Source organism: Carlito syrichta, unplaced genomic scaffold (assembly GCF_000164805.1).
Source record: "Carlito syrichta isolate Samal-C Ts95f unplaced genomic scaffold, Tarsius_syrichta-2.0.1 Scaffold301625, whole genome shotgun sequence".
Taxonomy (NCBI): domain Eukaryota; kingdom Metazoa; phylum Chordata; class Mammalia; order Primates; family Tarsiidae; genus Carlito; species Carlito syrichta.
In genome coordinates this window covers 175,588-197,164 of record NW_007245721.1, presented here as the reverse complement: position 1 = coordinate 197,164, position 21,577 = coordinate 175,588, and the positions used below count along the sequence as shown (strand labels likewise).

Below are 21,577 nucleotides of genomic sequence, written 5' to 3'. Positions count from 1 at the left end.
CAGGCATGGCATTAATAAATAGATGAATAGTAAACATTGAATTCAGCAGGACTGTTACTCTTTCAGCTGTATTTTTTCCATTTGGAATTGTATATATTGATTTATTTTGCCAGTTTAGAGCTAGTCTCTCTACAGTGGTCAACCATTACTCTTCTTTGCTGGGTATAAATCCATTATTTTCCAGCAAACATAAATTAATTATTAAGGCTACTCCCTTTATTATAAAGTCTATGAAATCTCCAAAGAAACCACCCCTTTTTGGGGGGGTGGGGTTGGGATCTCACTTGGTTGCTCAGGCTGGAGTCTAGTGGCATAGTCACAGCTCATCACAGCCTCAAACTCCTGGGCTCAAGCATCCTCCAACCTCAGTTTCCCAAGTAGCTGGGACTACAGGCATGCACCACCATGCCCAGCTAATTTTTTTATTTTTTGGAGAGATGAGATTTCACTATGTTGCCTAGATAGGTCTCAGACCTCTGGGCTCAAGCGGTCCTTCTGCCTCGGCCTACCAAAGTGCTGGGATTACATGTGTGAGCCATTGCACCCAGCCCACAAAACCCCTCTTTTGAAAGCTTAAAAAAAAGAAAGGTTTTACTCCTTTCATTTGTTATAGTTGATTATTATAAACATATCTATCAGGACTCCCCAAGAATTCTACAGAGAATCCTAATCCTGCAGAATGCTCAGCCAAAAAACATTTTGTGGCAAAATCAGTTTGAAAATCATTCCAAACTTTCTCTCTTAGAAACTTATGATGCATATTCCCATGTTAAAGACCTTAAGGCCGACAGTAAAGAACCTGTTTTTTATTATCTGGCATTTTCTGAAATTTGACCAGGTATTCATGTAGTACTTACTAATATCCTGAAGAGCCAGTATTTTGCAGAATTTTCTTCAAAAAAACCCCAGTTCCATTAGAATCTAAAACTTTGGGGGAGCTTTGGTATTTCTGGCCTTTGTGAAAATATACCACTAGGTTGGAGGAGTGTTTGAAATTAAGCTAAAATGGATGTAAAGCCTTTCCTAAAGCAAATGAAGCCAGTACTGGGTGGCTAGTTATTGAGGGTGTGAACAGGAAAGAGATATCTAGAGGTAATGTAAAGGTAAAAACACTGGAGTAGCACTGAAGTGAGGGAGAAGTGATGACTTCTGGGAAGTTCTCCCAGATTCAAAGGGGAATCTGAAATTTACTGAGAACCTAGTGAGAATGAGTTACATGACTCAGTAACATATGCCTGAGACACAAAATCTGAACTTGTGTTCTCACTATTGAATTCAGAACCCAAAATTTGAAGTATGTTTGGCTTTGTTTTTTGTTTTGACTTTTTATTTGTTTGTTTGTTTCCAAGACAGTTCAGTTGGGCTTCTCCTAGAAAGAGCCAACAGGTAGCCAGTTCAAAATTCAATCTACAGGCCTGAATTTTTCTGTTATTTAAATTTCTTTTCTTTTTTTTGCTCTCCCATTTTACTATGTCATTAGTGTAATGAAAATACTATAATTTAAAGTGGGAGTCTAGATCATCAATTTTCTTTTACTGCTAGCTCAAGGAAATAGGTTGTTCAAATGTCCTTTGTCCCTCACACTTATTGTGCAAATGAGTCTATGAAGTCTATATATAAATTGGGGTAATGTAAGCAAGTAATGATAAGTCTATGCAGGTAACTCTTTCATGGCCAAAGGGCCTTTGACTTTCATATTACACTAAAAGGGGACAGGAGCTGTTGCTTCTTGGTTCTCTTTAAAGCCATATGACTTGAGGCTGTTTTCCCCCTCCTCAAATCAATAGTAGCCTTTTGAATTTCATGTTAGAGGGTTCCTGTGTGGCAGTTGGAGTGTGGTATCAAGAGTCAGGGCCACAGGTTGTTGATTCTCTCTGTATCCTTGGACAAGTCACTACCTGTCTTCAAGCATCCATTTGCCCATGTGATGGATGAGTGGGGGGATTTCCTATTTACAAATGGTGAAGAGAAGAAAACCCTATATGATGGGAACTTTGGGAATACAGTATTTCTTTAGTTCTTCAGTAAAAGTCCAGTCTGCTAGCTCCCAAAAAGACTGGGAACATGATCTTTGGGCTGCTGGCTTTGGAGATGTAGATAGACTAGCTTAAGGGAGGACGGGGGGTAGCAGTATGTACTCTGTAGCCCAGAACTGCCACAGCAAATGTTCCTCTTGCATTTTGGATGAAATAAGAGTGGATTCTGGAATTGTCACTGATTTAGGGTGGTTTGTGGTCAGTCTTGAACTGCTCAACTTCAGGAAACCTGGTTTTTTCAGTGCATTGTCCATTGCCACATATGTGTATACATAATTCTCTGCTTCTCTGATGAGTATAGCCTGGAATATAATGCATTTTTCCCTTGGGGTTTATTAAGCATGACCTCTTTGCTTCATTAGAATGTAGAAATTAGTTGTTTCCTAAAACTTTGTGGAGGAGGCAGTAAGCTGCTTTTCCCTTACAGAGTTAATTTTCTTCAGCTGCTAAATCCCATGACACTTGAGTCCTCAAATCTTAGTAAAATTGGGTACAAAGAATCAGATAATGTAGTAAGTAACAATTGTACCAAAAATTATAATGGGCCATGGAATTGCTTCATGTTGAAATTATAAATAATCTGTAATGCTATTAATACTAGAATAATGGTAGCGCTTCTCATCTTCAGGGTGCCTCGTGAGATTAACCATGGTGGTTACGCTGGTGACGTGTTTAAATAAAACCTGTGCTTTCTGAATGTGTGTTGCAGTCTTAACATTCTTGAAATCTTTGCAGACCAGTTCTCAAGATGGGATAGGAAAGCTGGACTCTAGGTTACCAAGTGAAATCGGCCTGACTCCTCCTGTGTTGAGACTAGTCATCTACTATTCCTTCCATTGAGACAGAACTGTTGCCTGTGTTTTTACTAGTCCTGTTGAATGCAATGGATGGTATTTTGAATTCCTGGGTTAAAAACAGAATTGAAAATCTGAAATGCCTTTACAGAGCGGGCAGCTAAAGTTGCTGAGCAGCAGGAGAGAGAGCGAGCAGCACAGCAACAGCAGCCGAGTGCTTCTCCCCGAGCAGGCACCCCTGTGGGGGCTCTCATGGGGGTGGTGCCACCACCAACACCAATGGGGATGCTCAATCAGCAGTTGACACCTGTTGCAGGTAAAAAACAGGAGCTAAGACCATTTTTTTTCCACTTTAAGAAATTCCTTCATTTTTTTTTTCCTCCAGTAAGGAGTAGGCCACAGTCTATAGCCTTTTCTCATGAAAGATTCAAGTTTGAAGTCATCTATGTTGTCCTATATTGCCTTTCCCATACGGGCAATGCCTCCCTTCTGCCCCAGAAATGGGCCCTGGGCCCAACCCGGGGAATTGGTAGGGAGCAGCTTTTCCCTGGCTGTGGGCATGGTCTGGTGATGTTCTGTACCCCAGACTGCTTGTGATAGAGCACTATAGCAGAAAATACAAAAATAGACCCTAAATTCTGTTCTAGAGGGACTCCCAAAAGAAAACACAAAACCAGTCTTTAGGTGGTGTTGATTTTCCCGTCTCATTTCAGTATTCAGTTTGCCTTGTTCTGCTGCAGCCATCCTTAAAAGACTGACCATTTAAAAGGATTTTTTGACAATGAATTGTAAATCCTTTCTTGGTCACCAATGTGCATGACTGCTAAATAGAATACAAAGTCCTTATTCAATTCATTGTGCCCACTCTGTAATGCTTTTCTACTTAATTACATTAAACTGCATTTTCTGTTAGTATCCCAGTCACATATTAAAAAAAGAAACAAAGAAATTGATGAATGTGGTTTGCTTGTGTGTGTTGTCTCTAGTTCTGGAAGCCATAGCAAATTTGATTCTTCTTGAATTGATTATCTTTGTCTGACATGTCTCCAGTGAGAAGCCTGCAGACCACTTCTCGGGCCCCTTCTTTAAGATCTTTCCAAGCCTGGTGAGATCTGTACAAGCCACCTCTGTTTCTTCTTAAGCAAGCGGTTTGACTTCTTTCACAGGGAGTCCAAGACAGTGTTGTTCAAGGCAGGCTCGTTGGGATGCTGTTTTTGTTTTTGCCTTTTAAGGAAGTGTAGTATAGGATAACTTCATTGTCGCTCCTAACTTTTGTGATGGCAAGTTCTCAAATGCACTATCGCTGAATTCAGCAGTTGCACTCGCCAAAGCACATCTGAATCATGGCTTTCAGTACTTTCAGTGTAACTGATGTTGATCTAACAAAATCTCATAATCTCCTGCTCTATTCCATGGCCCATTTTGGTTAATGGGGTTCCAGAGGTTTTTAGAAATTAGGCCTTGAACATGGGACTTTGAAAGTTAGAATTCCCTCACTGACATCCTGTTTTGTTATATCTGATGTGTGATTTTGTGGCACTGTGCCCTTGACTTCGAAACCCAGGGACACATTAATAAAATGAATACAAACAGCTAAAAAAACATTTGAAAAACAGCAGCTGCAGCATTTTAGCTCCCTGTTGGGGAATAACATCATAGAGCTCTATGGGTGAGGAGGATAGGCCCTCTAGAAAGCACCTGCTCTATAATTTAGGGTGTGCTGGCCAGATTTCTGGTTCATGGGGGTGAAGGGTAAGCATTCTTTACAGTAACCAGTCTTTGATCCTCAGTGGGAACTTTGCAGCTAAGAGGATGATTTTTTTATGATCTTACAGGTTGCTTAGGGCCTGAGTCTTAGCCTTGTTGCTGTCTGAGACCAGCTTTGCTTACAAGCATTGAAGCTCATTTGAACACATGTGACTGGGATAATAAATGCCAAAGTACAGTTTAATGAAGACAAGTGTCATGTCTTTAAGTTCTTAATACTTTCTTCAACCACAGCCTTTGAAGGCTGCGTTCAGATGGGCTTTTGTAATTGAAAGCAAAGCCTCCTAAACATCCTTAAATTTCCCACCTATTTATCCCTAAAAGCTATAACTGGTGGTGTGGTTAAAAGGTAGTTGGTAGCATTGGATCTCCTCATATATAAGATGATGGTGTCTGTTCAAAAGTAGTTTTTACTCTGAACGCTCATTAAAAAAAAATTCATAGCCAGATGCTGTGGCTCATGCCTGTAATCCCAGCACTTTGGGAGGCGGAGGCAAGAGGATTGCCTGAGCCCCTGGGTTCAAGACCAGCCTGGGCAACATGGCGAGACCTATCCCTACAATAACAAAAAATTAGCTGGGCGTGGTGGCGCACGCCTGTGGTTCCAGCTGCTTGGAAGGCTGAGGCGGAAGGATTGCCTGAGCCCAGCAGGTCAAGGCTATGGTGGCTGTGAGTATGCCACTGCACTCCAACTTGGGCGACAGAGTGAACTCTGACTCAAAAAAAAATTGAAATTCATATTCCTATTTCATGTATAGAGATAATACCATTTAAAATTGTCTGTTTGGTCTATATAAGTTTTTCAGTCAGCTTAGACATGACTAGTGAAACAGGGTGAATTGATCTCAGAATTTGTAGTAATTTCATAACTTTAAAAGACTAAACTTTTGTAAATAAATATATTTCAAATAATTCTTAAGGGAAAGTCAAAGTGTAAAATTCTCAAAATCTGAAGTTTTCCATTGTTTCCCAAAGTCCCCCTACAGAGAGTATTTTATAAAAATGAGGTTTGGCACCAGTCCCTCAACCTTCCCTTTGTGAGAAGCTATGACCAAAGGTGATTGCATTCTGGGGGGAGCTTTGTATCTTGTTCATCGTGATTGTTACAAATCCCAGAAAAGTCAAGTTGCTTTTCTTGTTTTTTAAAAAAATGCTTTGTGGTTTAAAGGTCTTTTGATAGGTGAGTCCTTTCATTTTGAATGTTTTATCTTATTTTACTCCTTTTGCCAGAAATACTTGTTTGCTGAAACTCTTCCCTAGCCAGCAGAAAATAATTTGTTATGTGAAGGTGCACTTTCAAAATAAAGAAATAAAGCTCTGTACACAAAAAAATTGGGGCTTCAATTAAAATGCACCCTGTTGACTGAAGGTTTATCTGAGGACATTTGAGCTTGGAGACAGTGATGACAATTGGCATTTTCTCATGACAGCAGAGCCTGATTCTCCAGCCGTTCCTACTTAAGGTCTATGTATAAGCTTCTGAGTGACTGGGCTTTGGTTGGTTTGGGAGGGTTTAAGTTTTATCTTTACTTTATCATGTTTTGAAATCTAAAGATGAAACGTCAGTCATTGTGATGGCCTTAGAAGCTGTTCCTCAGCTCAAGCCAATCCATTCTTGCCAGCAGTGATGAGGCTAGAAGGAAGGAGAAGTAGATATAGAAGTCTTGAAAAGTTTTTCCCCCAAGCTGGAGAACCATGCTTTGTGATCAGGACTGTGCACCTCATCTCCCTCCATTTTGATTTCCCTCATGTGTATCCATGACAGGCATATGAGTGTGGGCAGAGTGGAATGATGGGGTTTATACTATTCTATTAGAATTGCAGTCGGCAGAACTGGTCACTCTGTTTGAACAGCTTGCAATAAATATGACTTTGGAAAGGCTGTTACTAGAACTTTTTATTATTTAAATGAAAAAATGTAGCATATTTATCTCAGGGAAAATAACTACAAATAATTGTGTACTAAGTACTAATTCATCCAGAAATGTTGGGTTTCATATTTGTAACTGTTTATTTTGTTCATTATTGCAACAAAATAATTGCACTAATTGCCGTTATATCATGCAGTACTAAGGGTGCTTTATTCATCAGTAGTGCATGTGGGGGGTTTGTTATTACTTAGCTCATGTTGCATGTTAATGATGCATGTCTGAAATTTGTTGTGTCCTTCAAGGCATGATGGGTGGCTATCCGCCAGGTCTTCCACCTTTGCAGGGCCCAGTTGATGGCCTTGTTAGCATGGGCAGCATGCAGCCACTTCACCCTGGGGGGCCTCCACCCCACCATCTTCCGCCAGGTGTGCCTGGCCTCCCAGGCATCCCACCACCGGGTAAGAACTTCATCCTCATTCACTCATTAATCTCATTTTCATATTCTCTTTTTCCTCCCTCAGCCAGTTGTTCCAGGAGGCACCTGCTGCCCGTTGTGGCCAGGCCTTCCCTTACTGAGAATCCCAAGGTTGTCAGCAGCAGGGCCTGTCCTGTGCATTGAGCAGGTGGCCCAGCACTTGTGCTTTATGCACCCAGCTGCCTGGCAGCAGCACAGGAGGACAGACTCAGCAGACCAAGGGGCAAGAGGCCAGACTCAGCAGACCAAGGGGCAAGAGGCATACTCTGGAATCACTCAAGTAATGTGACATGTGCTCAAAAAGCCAAACAGCCTAGCAGGTCATGACCTCTTATCAGTGAATGAAATTTCCCATATTGCTAGTTCAGAGTCACATATAAAAGCACTTTTTACTCCTGAGTGCATTTTTTCCACTGGTGCAATTCTTATCTCACAAGGTATATCTACTCTTCCTCAAGCAACCCTTTTAAGGGAATTACAGAGTCACTAACATAGAACTCTTCAAAAATTTTTCACTCAGTAGTTCTTAGGAACAAAGAATTTTCACAGAATTAGTTTCCGGTATATGAGTCCCCTAAGAAACATGACATAACATTTTAAAGAACATCCTAGCCTACCCCACTAGCTATGGACACTGGTCTGTCAGCAGAAGCTCAGAAGTTCTTTCAAATAGAAATATATAAATGGAGTCCAGAAATAGCTACATCATTTCATTTTACAATGAATTAGCAAGCTGAAAGATTAAAGAAGACTTAAATGAAAGAAAAATCACAAGTTCCCATTTTAATTGCCATCATATGCAAAGGATCTCTTAGCTATTATCTAGTTGGAAGGAATGTGATCTTTAGATTACTTGGGATAGCATTTGGTCCATTACCTAAAACATCAGCTAAGGCCTGACCCAGATGATACAGTGTGGGTGGAAGGTTGTTAGATTTTCCTACACTAGTGTTGGACCTACAACAGTAGGGTTTTGCAGGATTCCAAACAATGCTTCAGAGATGGACCCAGCAGTGCGCAGGGTGAGCAAACCTGGTGGCCTGGCCTGGAGCCTCCAGCCACACCGTGAGTGTTGCTTAAAGTATGGCCATAACTCCTCAGAAGCATTTGTTCCAGATCTTCCCAGAGGAGGAAATATTTGTGGGGGTGGGTGCTTCATTATGAAACCTGTGTTCTGTATATGACTTACTGTTACAGCAGGTGTCAATCATTAAATAGGTGTTCCTATTGGCCTTAATTCTTTGTCTTCTCACCTTGGCACAGAATATCTCAGTCAGTAAAACCAGGCTGGAGTTGGTACCTTCTGGATGTAAGTAGTACTCAGTAAGAGCCAAAACTAATGCCAGTACACTCTACCCTTTTGGTGGATGTTAGGACATAGCTATTTTCCTTTACCCCTTTTTGAGATTCTAAATTGATTTGAAGGAAACACAACATACCCAGTTATAGTCAGGGAGACAGTGCTTACGTTCTTAGTGCTTACACATGCACATGTCTGGTCAGGAGCAGCAGAGGATTAAATGAGCTCTTCTGGTGACTCAGCTCATGTTCTCACCAGCTGCCCATGGAATGGCAAAGGTTCTTGCTGATTTGTTTGACCTGCCCTGCAAAGCAATGATGTAAGCAGCTTAGAGAGTCACACTGTGTTGTAGAGTCTAAGGTGGATGAGTGTCCTGAGGCATAAGGTGGGGTGCAGGGGTTAATAATATGTTTCTGGAGTAGCAGCTTACCCACCACAACCTCTTCATTCCTTCATGAATAATTATCAGGATCCAACTATGGTGATTTAAGTACACTTTTGGGATATAAAAATCTCTGCTTTTTAAACAGAGGTTTTTTTTTTAACTTATTATTTTTTCTCTAACAAATAAGAGGATGTCTAATACTTCCTGGAAGTGACATTTAACAATTTGAACCTTATTGCTCAATTCTGCACCACATACACTAAATTTGGAACAAATGGTACAGAGATTAGCATGGCCCCTGCACAGGGTGACATGCAAATTCGTGAAACAGATCTGAACTTTAGAATGATGAGGTGCTTCTGCCTGGTCACAATAGCAGCATTTTTAATTCACAGACACCATAGACTATGACGTTAACCTCCTTTTGATCCACACAACCAGCAGAACTTATTTAAGCTTTGAAGAACAGCTCACTACAGTTTTGGTTGTGGTTTGTTTGTTTTTAATGAATTGGATCCATTTTCTATTTCTATAATTTATTAGACTAGCAAATGTATGGCTCTGAGATGAAAAATAGCCTTGAATACTAAATTTAGGACATCTCATTATTATCAGTTAGTGCCTGTGAGACAACAATTGCTTGTGAGCATTCACTGGAGGAAGTTTACAAAATTACCAGAGACATAATACAAATGTAGTAGGGCCACGAAGTCTTTCTCTGTTCCTTTGTCATTTTACATATAAAGTGATAGCAATAAGGCCTCTGCACTTCCAGGTGATTCCTTTTCAGAGTGCTGCTCTGTCAGATGGAAAGGTCCTCTCTCTGCCTACACTAGTGACTGCAGTTAGAACCAGGTGCTGGTGGTCTGTGAGGGAATAGCCAGGCTTTGCCTTTAGCGTCCACAAAGCTCATTTAACTGTGCGCTTTCACAGCCTCTTCCCTTGTGTCTTTACTGTCCTGGCACATTGTTTACTGCTGAGCCTGATTCCAGTGCCATTCCTGTTGAAATGAAACACAGACTTCAACTGCAGGAGAATGTATTGTCAGAAGAAAAATACCCTGAAAATAGAGGTGTATTCTGACTATAACTTACAGGAAATATTAAGATTTTATGTAGGCTTCAAATCATTTCTAACCCATGAGTACTTGATGTACATCTGACAAGTTATACTAGTGTTGTGCTTTAAGTACCTAGAAACAAAAGAATTTTCTATTTGAATCCTGTTTGGGGTCTTAGGATTCCTATCCCCAAGACTCAAGGGCAGACATTCATAAGTTTGCATTATAAATGGCATCATTTCTTATCAGACACTAGTTTTTTAGTTATCTCAACCCAGAGCCTCTAATTGTGCCATTGCATTCTGAATTACAGGTGTGATGAACCAAGGAGTGGCCCCTATGGTAGGGACTCCAGCAGCAGGTGGAAGTCCCTATGGACAACAGGTGAGCCTCCCAGTTTGATTTTCTAGGATTTGACATAATTCTAGTTATCTTCCTTCTCAGAATAGGTGCAGTATTATTTTGTCTCACCATGTGTTCCCATGCTTTCAGGTGGGAGTTTTGGGGCCTCCAGGGCAGCAGGCACCACCTCCATACCCCGGTCCACATCCAGCCGGACCCCCTGTCATACAGCAGCCAACAACACCCATGTTTGTGGCTCCTCCACCGAAGACCCAACGGCTTCTCCATTCAGAGGCCTACCTGAAATACATTGAAGGACTCAGTGCTGAGTCCAACAGCATTAGCAAGTGGGATCAGACCCTGGCAGGTAAGTCCTTCCAAATAAAACTTCCTCAGGTCCTCTCTCTGCTATTGATGCATTCCTTTTTTTTTAAATATACTATTAAAATAAATTTTACATTTCATAGACTGTTTTAGAGTTTCTTTGCATATTGACATCAGGGTTTTTTGCCAAATTTCAAAGCTTAGTTTCTTCATAATCATCACTGCCATCTTTTTAAATATATTCTGACTTTTAAAAATTAGTTTTCAGTCACTTGGGCATTAGTATAACTGCATTAGGGTAAATTAAAATTTATTTCACCTCAGTTTAACAAAAGGAAGAAATACTGAAAAGCATTTATCAAGTTATTCTTTTAGTTCAACAGACCTAATGTAGTTTTTCAGTACATACTAAATGAAGTAACTTGTGTAGTTTCTAGAGAGAAATTTGGAAGTTTCTACTTGTTTTTCATTTCTAAACCAAATTTGATAATTTGATTTCTTTTGAATAGTAGGTATAATTTCCTTTACATGTTTTGCCTTTTTAGGCATTTTTGTTAACAATTGAAGTAATTGAGGCCGGGCATGGGGGCTCACACTTATAATCCCAGCACTTTGGGAGGCCAAGGTGAGTGGATTGCCTGAGCTCACAGGCTTGAGACCAGCAACTTGGCAAGACCTCATCTCAACAGTAAATAAAAAAAAAATAAGTTGGGCATGGTGGCATGTGCATGTAGTTCCAGCTACTTACTTAGAAGGCTAAGGCCGAAGGATCACTTGAACCCAGCAGATCAAGGCTGCGGTGGTCGTGAGCATGCCACTGCACTACAGCCTGGGCGACAGAGTGAGACTCCAACTCAAAAAACAAGCATAAAAAAAACCAATTGAAGTAATTATTAAATATTGGAGTGCTTACAAAAAACATTGATGATCTGATTTTTCATTGCCTAATAAACTGATAGAAGAAATTTTGCCAGGGAATTTTCTGGAGTTAAAATTCATATTAATTAAATATTAAGTGTTTTTACATTTTAATAAGTTTATCAGACCTTAGAACTGAGGGAGATTTTGTCACTGTAAAATTCCAATTTCTTTTTCTCTGCACTTTAATTTTCAGCTCGAAGACGCGATGTTCATTTGTCAAAGGAACAGGAAAGCCGCCTGCCTTCTCATTGGCTGAAAAGTAAAGGGGCCCATACCACCATGGCAGACGCCCTCTGGCGCCTTCGAGATTTGATGCTCCGAGACACCCTCAACATTCGCCAAGCATACAATCTAGAAAACATTTAATCACATCATTACATTTCTTTTATAGAAGCATAAAGAGTTGTGGAACAGTAGCCATTTTAGTTACTGGGGTGGGGGGAAGGAACAAAGGATAATTTTTATTGCATTTTCCGGTACATCACAAGGCCATTTTTATATATGAACTCTTTTAATAAGCTATTTCAATTTGTTTTTGTTACATTAAGTTGACTTTATCAAATACACAAAGATTTTTTTGCATATGTTTCCTTTGTTTAAAACCAGTTTCATAATTGGTTGTATATGTAGACTTGGAGTTTTATCTTTTTACTTGTTGCCATGGAACTGAAACCATCAGAGGTTTTGTCTTGGCTTGGAGTTTCTGTTGTTTGTTTTTGGGGGTCTTGGGGTTTGTTTGTTTTTTTATAAAAGAACAACAAAATGGAAAAAAAAAAACCAAGCGTTTACAACTTAGTTTCAATTGATAATGAAATGTGAAGTATGTCCTAGTTTACATCTGAGAGAGGAGAGTGTACCTGTGTTTGTCTCATGTGCCTGAATACTAAGCCACTTTGCGCAAAAGCTGTTTCTTACAGGTGAAGTGCTTTCTTTGAAAGGTGGTTATTTAGGTTTTAGATATTTGACAGACATGGCACATTTGCTCTATAAACTCAGAGGCTCACTACAGAAATCTATAACCAGTGCTGTGTATCCGTCTGCAGCTGGTGTACTTCTTGGACACCAGGAGGGGAAAAGCGCTTTTTCTTGTGTTTAGTTAGACCTCTATGGTGTCAGTAATTTTTGCAAAACATGTGCACAACCCTGAATTATAGTTAGTCTTGGCAGGTAAGTTTCTAAGGGTATTTTGATCAGTTTATAATGAATTCACACTCTATGCCTATACATGTTAGATGATTTAAAATTTTAAATCTGTTACATTGAAAAACATTGAAGTTCATCTTGAAAGAAAGCATTAAGTTGTGCATGGAGGTGATTTTTATATATATATATAAATTTTTTTTTTTTTTTTTTTTTTTTTTTTTTGAGTGGAGTCTCACTCTGTCGCCCAGACTGGAGTGCAATGGCCGCTCCCGGCCACCGCAGCCTCGACCTGCTGGGCTCCGGCGATCCTTCTGCCTCAGCCTTCCAAGCAGCTGGAACTATAGGCGCACGCTACCACGCCCGGCTATTTTTGATTTATTGTAGAGATGAGGTCTTGCCAAGTTGCCCAGGCGGGTCTTGAACCCGCGGGCCCAGGCAATCCACTCACCTCAACCTCCCAAAGGCATGGGATTACAGGCTGAGCCACCGAGCCCGACTGGGGTGATTTATTTTTAAACATAACACCTAACATAGGGAAAGGATATGAACTGCATCAGAAGCATAGTTGTGAAAAGTTAGATTGCCTGCATATGCAAATGTTTTAGTATTCATTATTTCCTCGTTATCAGATGTGGCTTTTTTTTTTTTATTCTAAGTTTTGGGGTTGCAATTCCCAACCAGAAATTTAATACTTCCTAAAAGATTTTTTGAAATTTTGCTTGTGCTTTTGAATTACAGAACTTAAGAACCAAGAAAATGCCACTAAAAAGACCATTACAAATCTCAAACACTTCAGTTTGATGACCTTATCTTTCTTATATAACTCTAGAATAAACATTTGGAGGCAGGCTATGAGGCTTAGACAGTAGGAAGTGACAGACATGGAACACTATTTCACTTGCATTATTGTTACAGGGTGGTTGCCATTGTAGTAGAGCTTCTACTTCTGTTTGTAAGTTGAGAGTAACTCTCAGAGGATAGTTTTTCCTTTTAATCTGCTATGAATCAGTACCCAGATGTTTAATTACTGTACTTACTAAATCATGAGGGCAAAAAAGTATAGAATGGAAAAAAATCTCTTGTATCTAAATACTTTAAATACAGGAGCCCCTTGTAACTTAATTGCCTTAGTCAACCACTGGATCTCAATTTTCATCAAGTATTTTAAATAATTTTGAATTTTAAAAAATGTATTGCAGTAGTATGTCAGTACCTTATTGTTAAACGGAATCTTCAGTTCCTGGTTTGGGCTATTGAATCATCATGGACTATATAATGCAATCAGATTATTTTGTTTCTAGACATCCTTGGATTACACCAAAGAACATGAAAGTTAGTTTTGGTTAAATTATTTATTTATTTCATGCATTCATTTTATTTCCCTTGTTAAAGTCTGGATGAGATTTCTTTGGGGAGCCTCTAAAAACTCTTCACTGTGGGCCAAGTGGGGCATTAGAAGCCAGAGCACTCCTCCTCCAGACTCTCTCCCAGTGCCTAGAGGTGCTATAGGAACTGTAGATCCAGCCAGGAACTTAATGGCAATGCAGAGCCAACCCAGAATACCATTAGGCAGGTCCTTATTACATTAAAAACAAAAAAAGCCTATGTATTTATTTTAGAATCATGTCTTTCTGTATATTAACTTGAAGGATATCACTTAATATTTAGGATACAAGATTTGAGGTTTGAGTCAGCCATCTTCCAAAAAAGAAAAACCAAAAAAATCCTGACTTAAGAAAATAAAGTACAAGTAAACTACACATCTTTTTTTCATAAGTTTTAGAAACTGTAGTAATGTGGCTTAGAAAGTATAATGGCCTAAATGTTTTTAAAACATATAAGTTCCTGTGGAGAAGAATTCTGTTTATACAGTGGGGGAAAACCTATAGGTTTAAAATAGCAAGTTTGTCAGCCAACTGTTTTAAAAGGCCTTTAATTGTTTTCTTTTTTAGCCCACCCTTCTATTCCTATGAGGAAAAGTTGAGGGAGGACATTTATTTGTGTAAAATCCCCAAATTGGTGTTGACTTTCAGCTTGAACATTTTCAGACCTGATTAAAACTTGGTTTATTCTAATTTCTGTATCATAACATCATCTGAGGTTTAAGTGGTAACTAGTCTTATAACATGTATGTATCATATGTTTGTCCATCTAAAGCTTTTTAATCCAAATAAAAATGGAGTTTGCAAAGTGATTTGGATTAACCAGGTTTGGGTGTTCTGTTAAAAGTTGTGTTAGATGTTAGTTTCAAGCAGATTTAACTCCTACAGACCCTGATTTCATGCTGACAAGGATGTGACTGCCAATTTAAGAGAAGGATCCTCAGATGGAGATGAAAGTCATTGTCCAGACCTCTGGTTCAGGGCTCAAGCTTCATTAACAGAGCCAAATGTAGTCAGACTATACCCTGAAGTGTCCCACACACTTCTCAGGCTGACAGTTAAGGAACTCCTAACATGTCCTCAGCACGGGCAGAAATGCAGGTCGAACTTAAAACTGAAGAGAATGTTACTGAGGGCAGAAAGTGAGGAAACCATGTCCTCTATTACAAAAGCAGTATATAACCCACTTCAAATAGCTTGTCTGTGGCTAGAAGAAATGGTTGACCCAGGTGTGTCTTTAACATGTTTATAAGCTCTTAAAACGTCACCGTGCATTCCCATGTTGGTAAAATCAACCAGTTATTTTCCTCTAATGTCACTTTGCAAATCCCTGTGTTTTTGCCCTCCTGAATTTGGGACTGTACTGCCTGCCACCTGTGCTCATGAGGTTTTTTTTTTTGAGTCGCAGTCTCAGTCTCTGTCACCCAGGCTGGAGTGTACGCTCACAGCCACCACAGCCTCGACCTGCTGGACAGGTGATCCTTCCACCTCAGCCTTCCAAGTAGCTAAATTTCTGATTTATTGTAGGGACAAGGTCTCGCCATGTTGTTCAGGCTGGTCTCAAACCCCTGAGTTCAGGCAATGCTCTTGTCTCCCACAGTGCTGGGATTACAGGCATCAGCCACCATGCCTGGCTTCATGAGCATATTTTGAATGATCATTGATGTATAGTTAAAACATCCCAGCCGAACACCATAAGCAAACAAATACTGTTATTTTGTTTGATTTTTTAGATTGGAAGTATGCTAGGTCAGCTAAATGAAAGCAGAGCTAACTAGGCTGGGTATGGTAGCTCACCTCTGTGATCCCAGCACTTTGGGAGGACCAGGTAAGAGGATTGTCTGAGCCCACAGTTTCAAGACCAGCCTAGGCAACTTGGCAAGACCTTATCTCTACAATAAAGCAAGAAAAATTAGCTGGACATGGTGGTGCATGCCTGTAGTTCCAGCTACTTGAAGACTGAGGCAAAAGGATTCACTGAGCCCAGCAGATTGAGGCTGTGGTGGCGTCATGAGTACGCTGCTGCACTCTAGCCTGGGAGACAGAGTGAGACTCCAACTCAAAAAAAAAAAAAGAGTTACCTCAGTGAAAAATTCAGGCATACACACAAAAAGAAAGAGATTATTTCATCAAGGATTTAGGCAAAAATTCCAGAAGAGAACAAAAACAAGCCTCATCTATTATTGACTGTATGCCTGACTTAGGTACTTTCCCTACCAAATGATAAATGACGTCCCAAAGCTTATGTTCTTCCCCCAACACCACATTGGAGGTAGAGTTCTAGCAATAAATGCTAATTAGATTTTCATTACTCTGGAATAAGTTCTATAGTTTTTTTAATTTATTAAAAATTTTTGCCTTATAGATTACACCAGGGGATGCTGCCATTCTGTAATTGGCATATAAAAACTGTAGTTCTGCCAGGTGCAGTGGCTCACACCTGTAATCCCAGCAGTTTGGGAGGCGGAGGTGAGAGGATTGCCAGAGCCTAGGGGTTCAAGACCAGCCTGGGCAATATGGTGAGACTTGCCCTCTTGAGCCCAAGGATTCGAGACCAGCCTGGGCAACAGAGTGAGACTTTGACTTAAAAAAAAAAAAAAGCATTGTAATTATTTTAAGTTCCCTTAAGTAGTTCCAGTGTTTGATAAGTAGGGTAGACTCGTATTCCTAGTAGGAGAGTTAAGAAGTATTTTTGAAGAAAAGTTAAAAGCATGCTCCATGGTTAACAAAGATGCATTCTTATAGCAGCCAACTTAGTGTGCTCTGAAAGTGTGTCTTCCATTGAATACAGTAATTGCTTTGCTAGTCTACTTGCCTAAAAGTCAGAAGTTGTCCTGTCATTTTCCAAAGCTTGTTGTCCTTTAACAAATCAACACTCTAATGGAAAGGAAAAAAAGAAATGGAGAGGAAAAACCTAGGAAAAGCTAATACAAAATTCAGGCTAATGGTTCTCTCTGGGGAAGATGCAGGAGGATGGGCCAGAGAATTATTCCATAGCAGACACAGAAGCTGACTGATGGTTTTATTAGTGTTTATTATTATTTGTAAAATATGTGTGTTACAATTCTCTATGTGTATCTAATATTAAACTTCTAAAACTGGGGGTGGGCAAGGGGGATATGGAATATAGCTATGTAATTGAATCATATCACAGTTTTCTTATACAGCAGCCTTATCGTATATCTATAAGATTAGGTTCACCGGATCCTAGATGACACAACTGGGCATGAGAATACAGTGAATCACGGTCCTCTCCCTCGCATTGGTTATTATTGGCCTTCACATTCAAGCCTTCTCCCAGACATGACTCTGGGCTTGCTGTGGATAGTGCTTTAATATCTGAGTAGTTAGTGGTTCTTTACTGAATTTGGTTCTAACATAAGTGGACTAACTTAAATTAGAAAAAACGCTCTAGAAAGTTTCAGGAGACTATGTGGCAGAGATCATTAACAAGGATACTCGGTGTATATGGATACTCAGTGCCTATACCTTGTGTAGATTCACTTACGGAAGGAGCAGTTGCCGTGGTCTTTACCAGCTGGATGAAAGAGCAACATCTCCATCACAGAATGGTGTGAAGCCTGTTGCCCACAGTCCTCATGGAGGTCCTGGTATGTTAGAGGAGCCAGGCAAGGGAGGGGCTTATTTTTGTTCCCAAGAGCACTAGCATAAGTAATGTGTTTTGTCAGGAATTCCCATCATCCTAGAAAAAAGTTTTTAAAACGGTAGCTGGTAGAAATGTAATCTGTATCATTATCCTGGTTTAAATGAGCTTGCAATGGAGAATGTACCCATGGTTTAAGTTGAATTCTGCAAAAAAGCAAATAAGGTTATCATTAGTTGCCTAAAAACAAAGGACTTCACAAACAATTCAGACTGTACTGAAAAGCTTTATTTATCCTGATTGTTCCTTGAATTGTTTAAGAAATATTTCATGTGACTAGATTCATTGGGTGTTTTAGGAGGAAATAATTTTCCCACAAGTGCTATCCAGCAATTAGTTGAGAAGGATTCAAGCAGAGGTTGCAAAACTATAAAAATTTTCTGTAAAGGCAATTATTGGAATACTGTGCAACTGCTAAAGAACAAGCTATATAAGAACAAGGGAGCGAGGCTCGGTGGCTCAGTCTATAACCCCGCGCCTTGGGAGGCTGAAGTGAGTGAATTGCCTGAGCCTGCAGGTTTGAGACCTGCCTGGGAAACTTGGTGAGATCTAATCTCTACAATAAATCAAAAAAATTAGCTGGGTGTGGTAGCGCACGCCTGTAATTCGAGCTACTTGGAAGGCTGAGGCGGAAGATCGCAGGAGCCCAGCAGGTCAAGACTGCAGTGGCCGGGAGCAGCCACTGCACTCCAGTCTGGGTGACAGAGTGAGACTCCAACTCAAAAAAAATTAAAAAATAAAAAATAAATAAGAACACGGGATCTGAAAAGTACATTTTTAAAGGCACTGAAACCAGTAGGGAAATTTATATTCACTTTATTGATAGCTGAAGTTCAGTCTCATTTTTCTTCCAGCCTTCTCTGATATTGTCTTTCTGAGGCTTTTCTACGGTAGACATCATCTGTGTCAAACAAAAGGTTTGAATAGGTTAAGAAACAGGCATTTAAAATACTCATATCTGAATCACTTGCAGTGCTCCTCTGAGAGAATTTGGTTCAGATCACCACTTCTACCACCTTCTAGCCTTCCTGTCCTTGGGCCTCACCAGTTTCTTCCCCAGGCCCTTAGCCCTGTCTTCCCACCTCCCCCCACCCCAGCCACCACTCCTGCTAAACCAGCTGAAAGTCCTTCACACTCCTATCAATATCTTAACTTCTTGACACACCTTCAAAGCCCCAACCACACATTAACCCAACTTCCTCATACCTCACCCTGCTTGCTGTGAACTGAGAAGCTAACTGATGCCTCGAATTGGGTCTACTGAGATGCCTATGATTGAGACCCTTCAGCCACCCTCAAATGGCCACAAACTCTTGCTTCTCAAAGAAAAGTCACCAGTAAAGAACTCTTCCAGGCTGGGCGTGGTAGCTCAAGCCTATAACCCCAGCATTTTGGGAGGCCGAGGCAAGAGGATTTCCTGAGCCCACGGGTTCAAGACCAGCTGGGACAACTAGCCGAGACCTCATCTCTACAATAAATAAAAAATTAGCCAGGTGTGGTAGCATACACCTGTAGTTCCAGCTACTTGGAAGGCTAAGGTGGAAGGATTGCCTGAGCCCAGCAGGTCGAGGCTGCGGTGGCCATGAGCATGACACTGCACTCCAGCCTGGGTGACAGTGAGACTCCAACTCAAAAAAAAAAAAAAAAAACTCTCCCAGCTAACTCCCAAGCTATTCCTGCCACCCCAGCTCTGATCCCATCCTCTCAACAAGTTGGGGGTGGGGCTTACCGCCCCTTCACAGATCAAACTTCTTTAACCTCTTGTCTACTGTGATAACAAATCTTGCTGGTTTCCTTTCTTGTCTCTGGCCATTCTCAGTCACCCTTAAAATGCTTGAGTTGGGGGGGTACAAAACATCAGTAAGAATAACTGATCCCAAATCAGGTGACGTGGAACCAGAGGGGGACCCAAATTTCACCTGTACAATGACCACTTACGTACCTAATCCAGAATTGTACCCCACGTCTTTAAAATAAAATTTTTTTTAAAAAAAGATATGTTGGGACTTGTCTGTCATCACAATTTGTGAATGGTCCACAAATTCTGACTTCTGGCCCAGATCTGCCTCCTGAGCTTCAGATCTGTATAACCATCTCCACCTTAGCACATCCCAAATGAAGCCCAGGATGGCCCTGCCTGTGTTCTGCACCTTCAAGAACACCCCTGCCCCAGCTGTCCCACCAGAAACCTCTACTCCTTACCTCCTGAGCCCACTCAGTTACCAAGCCCTGTCAGTACCACCTCTGGGGTGTCTCTCAACTCCACCCACTTTGTGGCATCCCTTCTGTCCCCAACACAGACCAGCCACCATCTCATATCTGGACAGCCATACAGCCTAAGTGTTTCCGCCAATCTCCTCTGCACAAGGAGCCTTTCTCCACACATGTCAAATCCTCTGCTTAAAACCCCTCACTCCTTGGGATCCGTTCTTGGTTCTCCAGTCCCTTTGTGGCCCTGCCCAGTTACCCTCCTAGCCACCCCCACCCCCGGCCAACCCCCACCATCTGTTTCAATCTCTCTCAAACACAGCATACTCTCACACAAGTACTCTTACCACTGCCATGAACACTTTCAACTCCACAAACCTTACCCTCATCTGGCTGACACCACTCAATCTTCAGATCCTACCAGTTACTGGTAACTGCTTCTAGAAGCCTTCCCCGCACCATCTAGTCCAGGGGGGCACCTACCTAAGACTTCTATGCTCCTCCCATTTCCCTCTCACCGCGCTGATCTCGCTTAATGGTAACTCTTTATGATCTTTCCCATTAGAGCTCTCGAATGAGGAACCCTCTGTCTTGTTCATTATAGTCTCTCAAGGGTGCTCACTAAATAATAAATAGAGGAGCAGAAGGACTAAATATCTTTAGAAATCACTAATGTAACAATTTGTTTAGACGTGGGTTGGCAATTCACAAGTGATACAGTGTTAAGGAGAGGGGCAAAGCTTTCAGAAAGGGCCTAGGAGTTGGGAAAGTTTTCCTGAAAGAAACTGGCCTGCCCAGAGTTAGTGCTCAGCAAAGCAATGTTAAACATATTTTTTTAATTTTTATTTTATTTTTTTTTATTGCTCGTCAATTACAGAACACAGAGTCAGCTGCCGGGGACATTCCTTTTTTTAAAGTAGGATTTATTTAGAAGACGGAAAAGCTCCCACAGTGGGAGGGGACCTGAGGGGGTTGCCCAGCATTCTTTTCAGTGCTGAACATCTGACGTCAGGCCAACGACCTAGTGCCAATAACTACCCTGTAAAGACAGTGGTAGTTTGCCAAGCCTGGCAGAGCAGCCCCCTCCAGGGTTTGGACTGGAGTGAGCAGGAGTTTCCAATGAATCCTCACGATCCACCTTACTCTATGGTTGCCGTAAGCAAATCTGTTCCTTAGGCCCAAACAATGTCACCAGAAGGGGTGAAGGGCAGGCTTGAGAGGACTGGAGCTACGTGTCCTCTCCTCAAAGTGTAGGAAGGAGAGCGGGGCCGGTCTCCACTGCCAAGCGAATGGAACTGCACTTGTCCAAAGGTAAAAGCAGCTCAGCGCTCTGAGTAGGAGCGCTCTGCAAACTAAGAATGCCACCCAGAAAAACGGATCTCTGCCGTCTCGTGCTTTCCTAAAAGGATATGGAGGCTGCTACACCCTCACTTACAGAAGGTCTCCTGGCCCACGCGCATTTTAATCATGATCCACTCCATCGTTCCTCCCAGGACAAAAAAGAAGGGCAGGAACCTGTAGATGCCGAATCTCTGCTTCCCGGGCACCCGCTGCAGAACCCGCCTCACCTGGGCCCTGGAGAACATACTCCACCGAGCTCGTGGAGACGGGTACGGCGAAACCAGGAGCGACTGGAGTACCCGGATGCAGCAAGACTGCCCCGCCTGTCCCCGCCGTGTACAGCGGCCTGGGCGATAAGCGACAGGCTCCCTGCGCCACCGTGTGGCGCATGCACAAGCGCGGGAGCTGAGCGCCGACCTAGGACGCGAGCTGGGGGCGGATTCGCCAATCAGGGCGCAGCGGGGAGGGTGGATCCGCCCGAGTAACGTGTAGTGCGCATGCTCCATGAGGCTGAGCCGGACAAGAGGGAGCTGGCGCAGGCGCTACGGGCGGGAGGCGGGGCGG

At 41.6% G+C, this 21,577-nt stretch overlaps 2 protein-coding genes across 7 annotated transcripts in view; one reads left to right on the top strand and one right to left on the bottom strand.

Moving 5' to 3' along the window:
* PBRM1 (polybromo 1) overlaps window positions 1-11,859 on the top strand; it is a 137,438-nt gene extending 125,579 nt beyond the window's left edge. For 2 of the 5 annotated variants that reach the window (XM_021710877.1, XM_021710874.1), the window contains 3 exons: window positions 10,002-10,072; window positions 10,181-10,397; window positions 11,469-11,641. In XM_021710877.1, the coding sequence (XP_021566552.1) occupies window positions 10,002-10,072; window positions 10,181-10,397; window positions 11,469-11,641 (461 nt within the window). Of the gene's footprint in view, window positions 1-2,981; window positions 3,147-6,770; window positions 6,927-10,001; window positions 10,073-10,180; window positions 10,398-11,468 lie in introns of all 5 variants that reach the window. The other 3 variants (XM_021710872.1, XM_021710875.1, XM_021710873.1) reach the window with 3 other exon arrangements.
* Window positions 11,860-16,820: 4,961 nt separating this feature from the next.
* Window positions 16,821-21,396, bottom strand: SMIM4 (small integral membrane protein 4). 2 transcript variants are annotated; one of them, XM_008054967.2, is made up of 3 exons: window positions 21,108-21,359; window positions 18,280-18,365; window positions 16,821-17,610 (listed from the first exon to the last, which is right to left on the bottom strand). In XM_008054967.2, the coding sequence occupies exons 1-2, from the start codon at window positions 21,256-21,258 to the stop codon at window positions 18,304-18,306; spliced, it is 213 nt and encodes a 70-aa protein (XP_008053158.1). In that variant the 5' UTR covers window positions 21,259-21,359; the 3' UTR covers window positions 16,821-17,610; window positions 18,280-18,303. The 2 variants fall into 2 exon arrangements, with proteins under 2 accessions (XP_008053158.1, XP_008053157.1); XM_008054966.1 differs by lacking the exon at window positions 16,821-17,610 and having other exon boundaries at window positions 18,224-18,365; window positions 21,108-21,396.
* Between the last annotated feature and the right edge of the window lie 181 nt (window positions 21,397-21,577).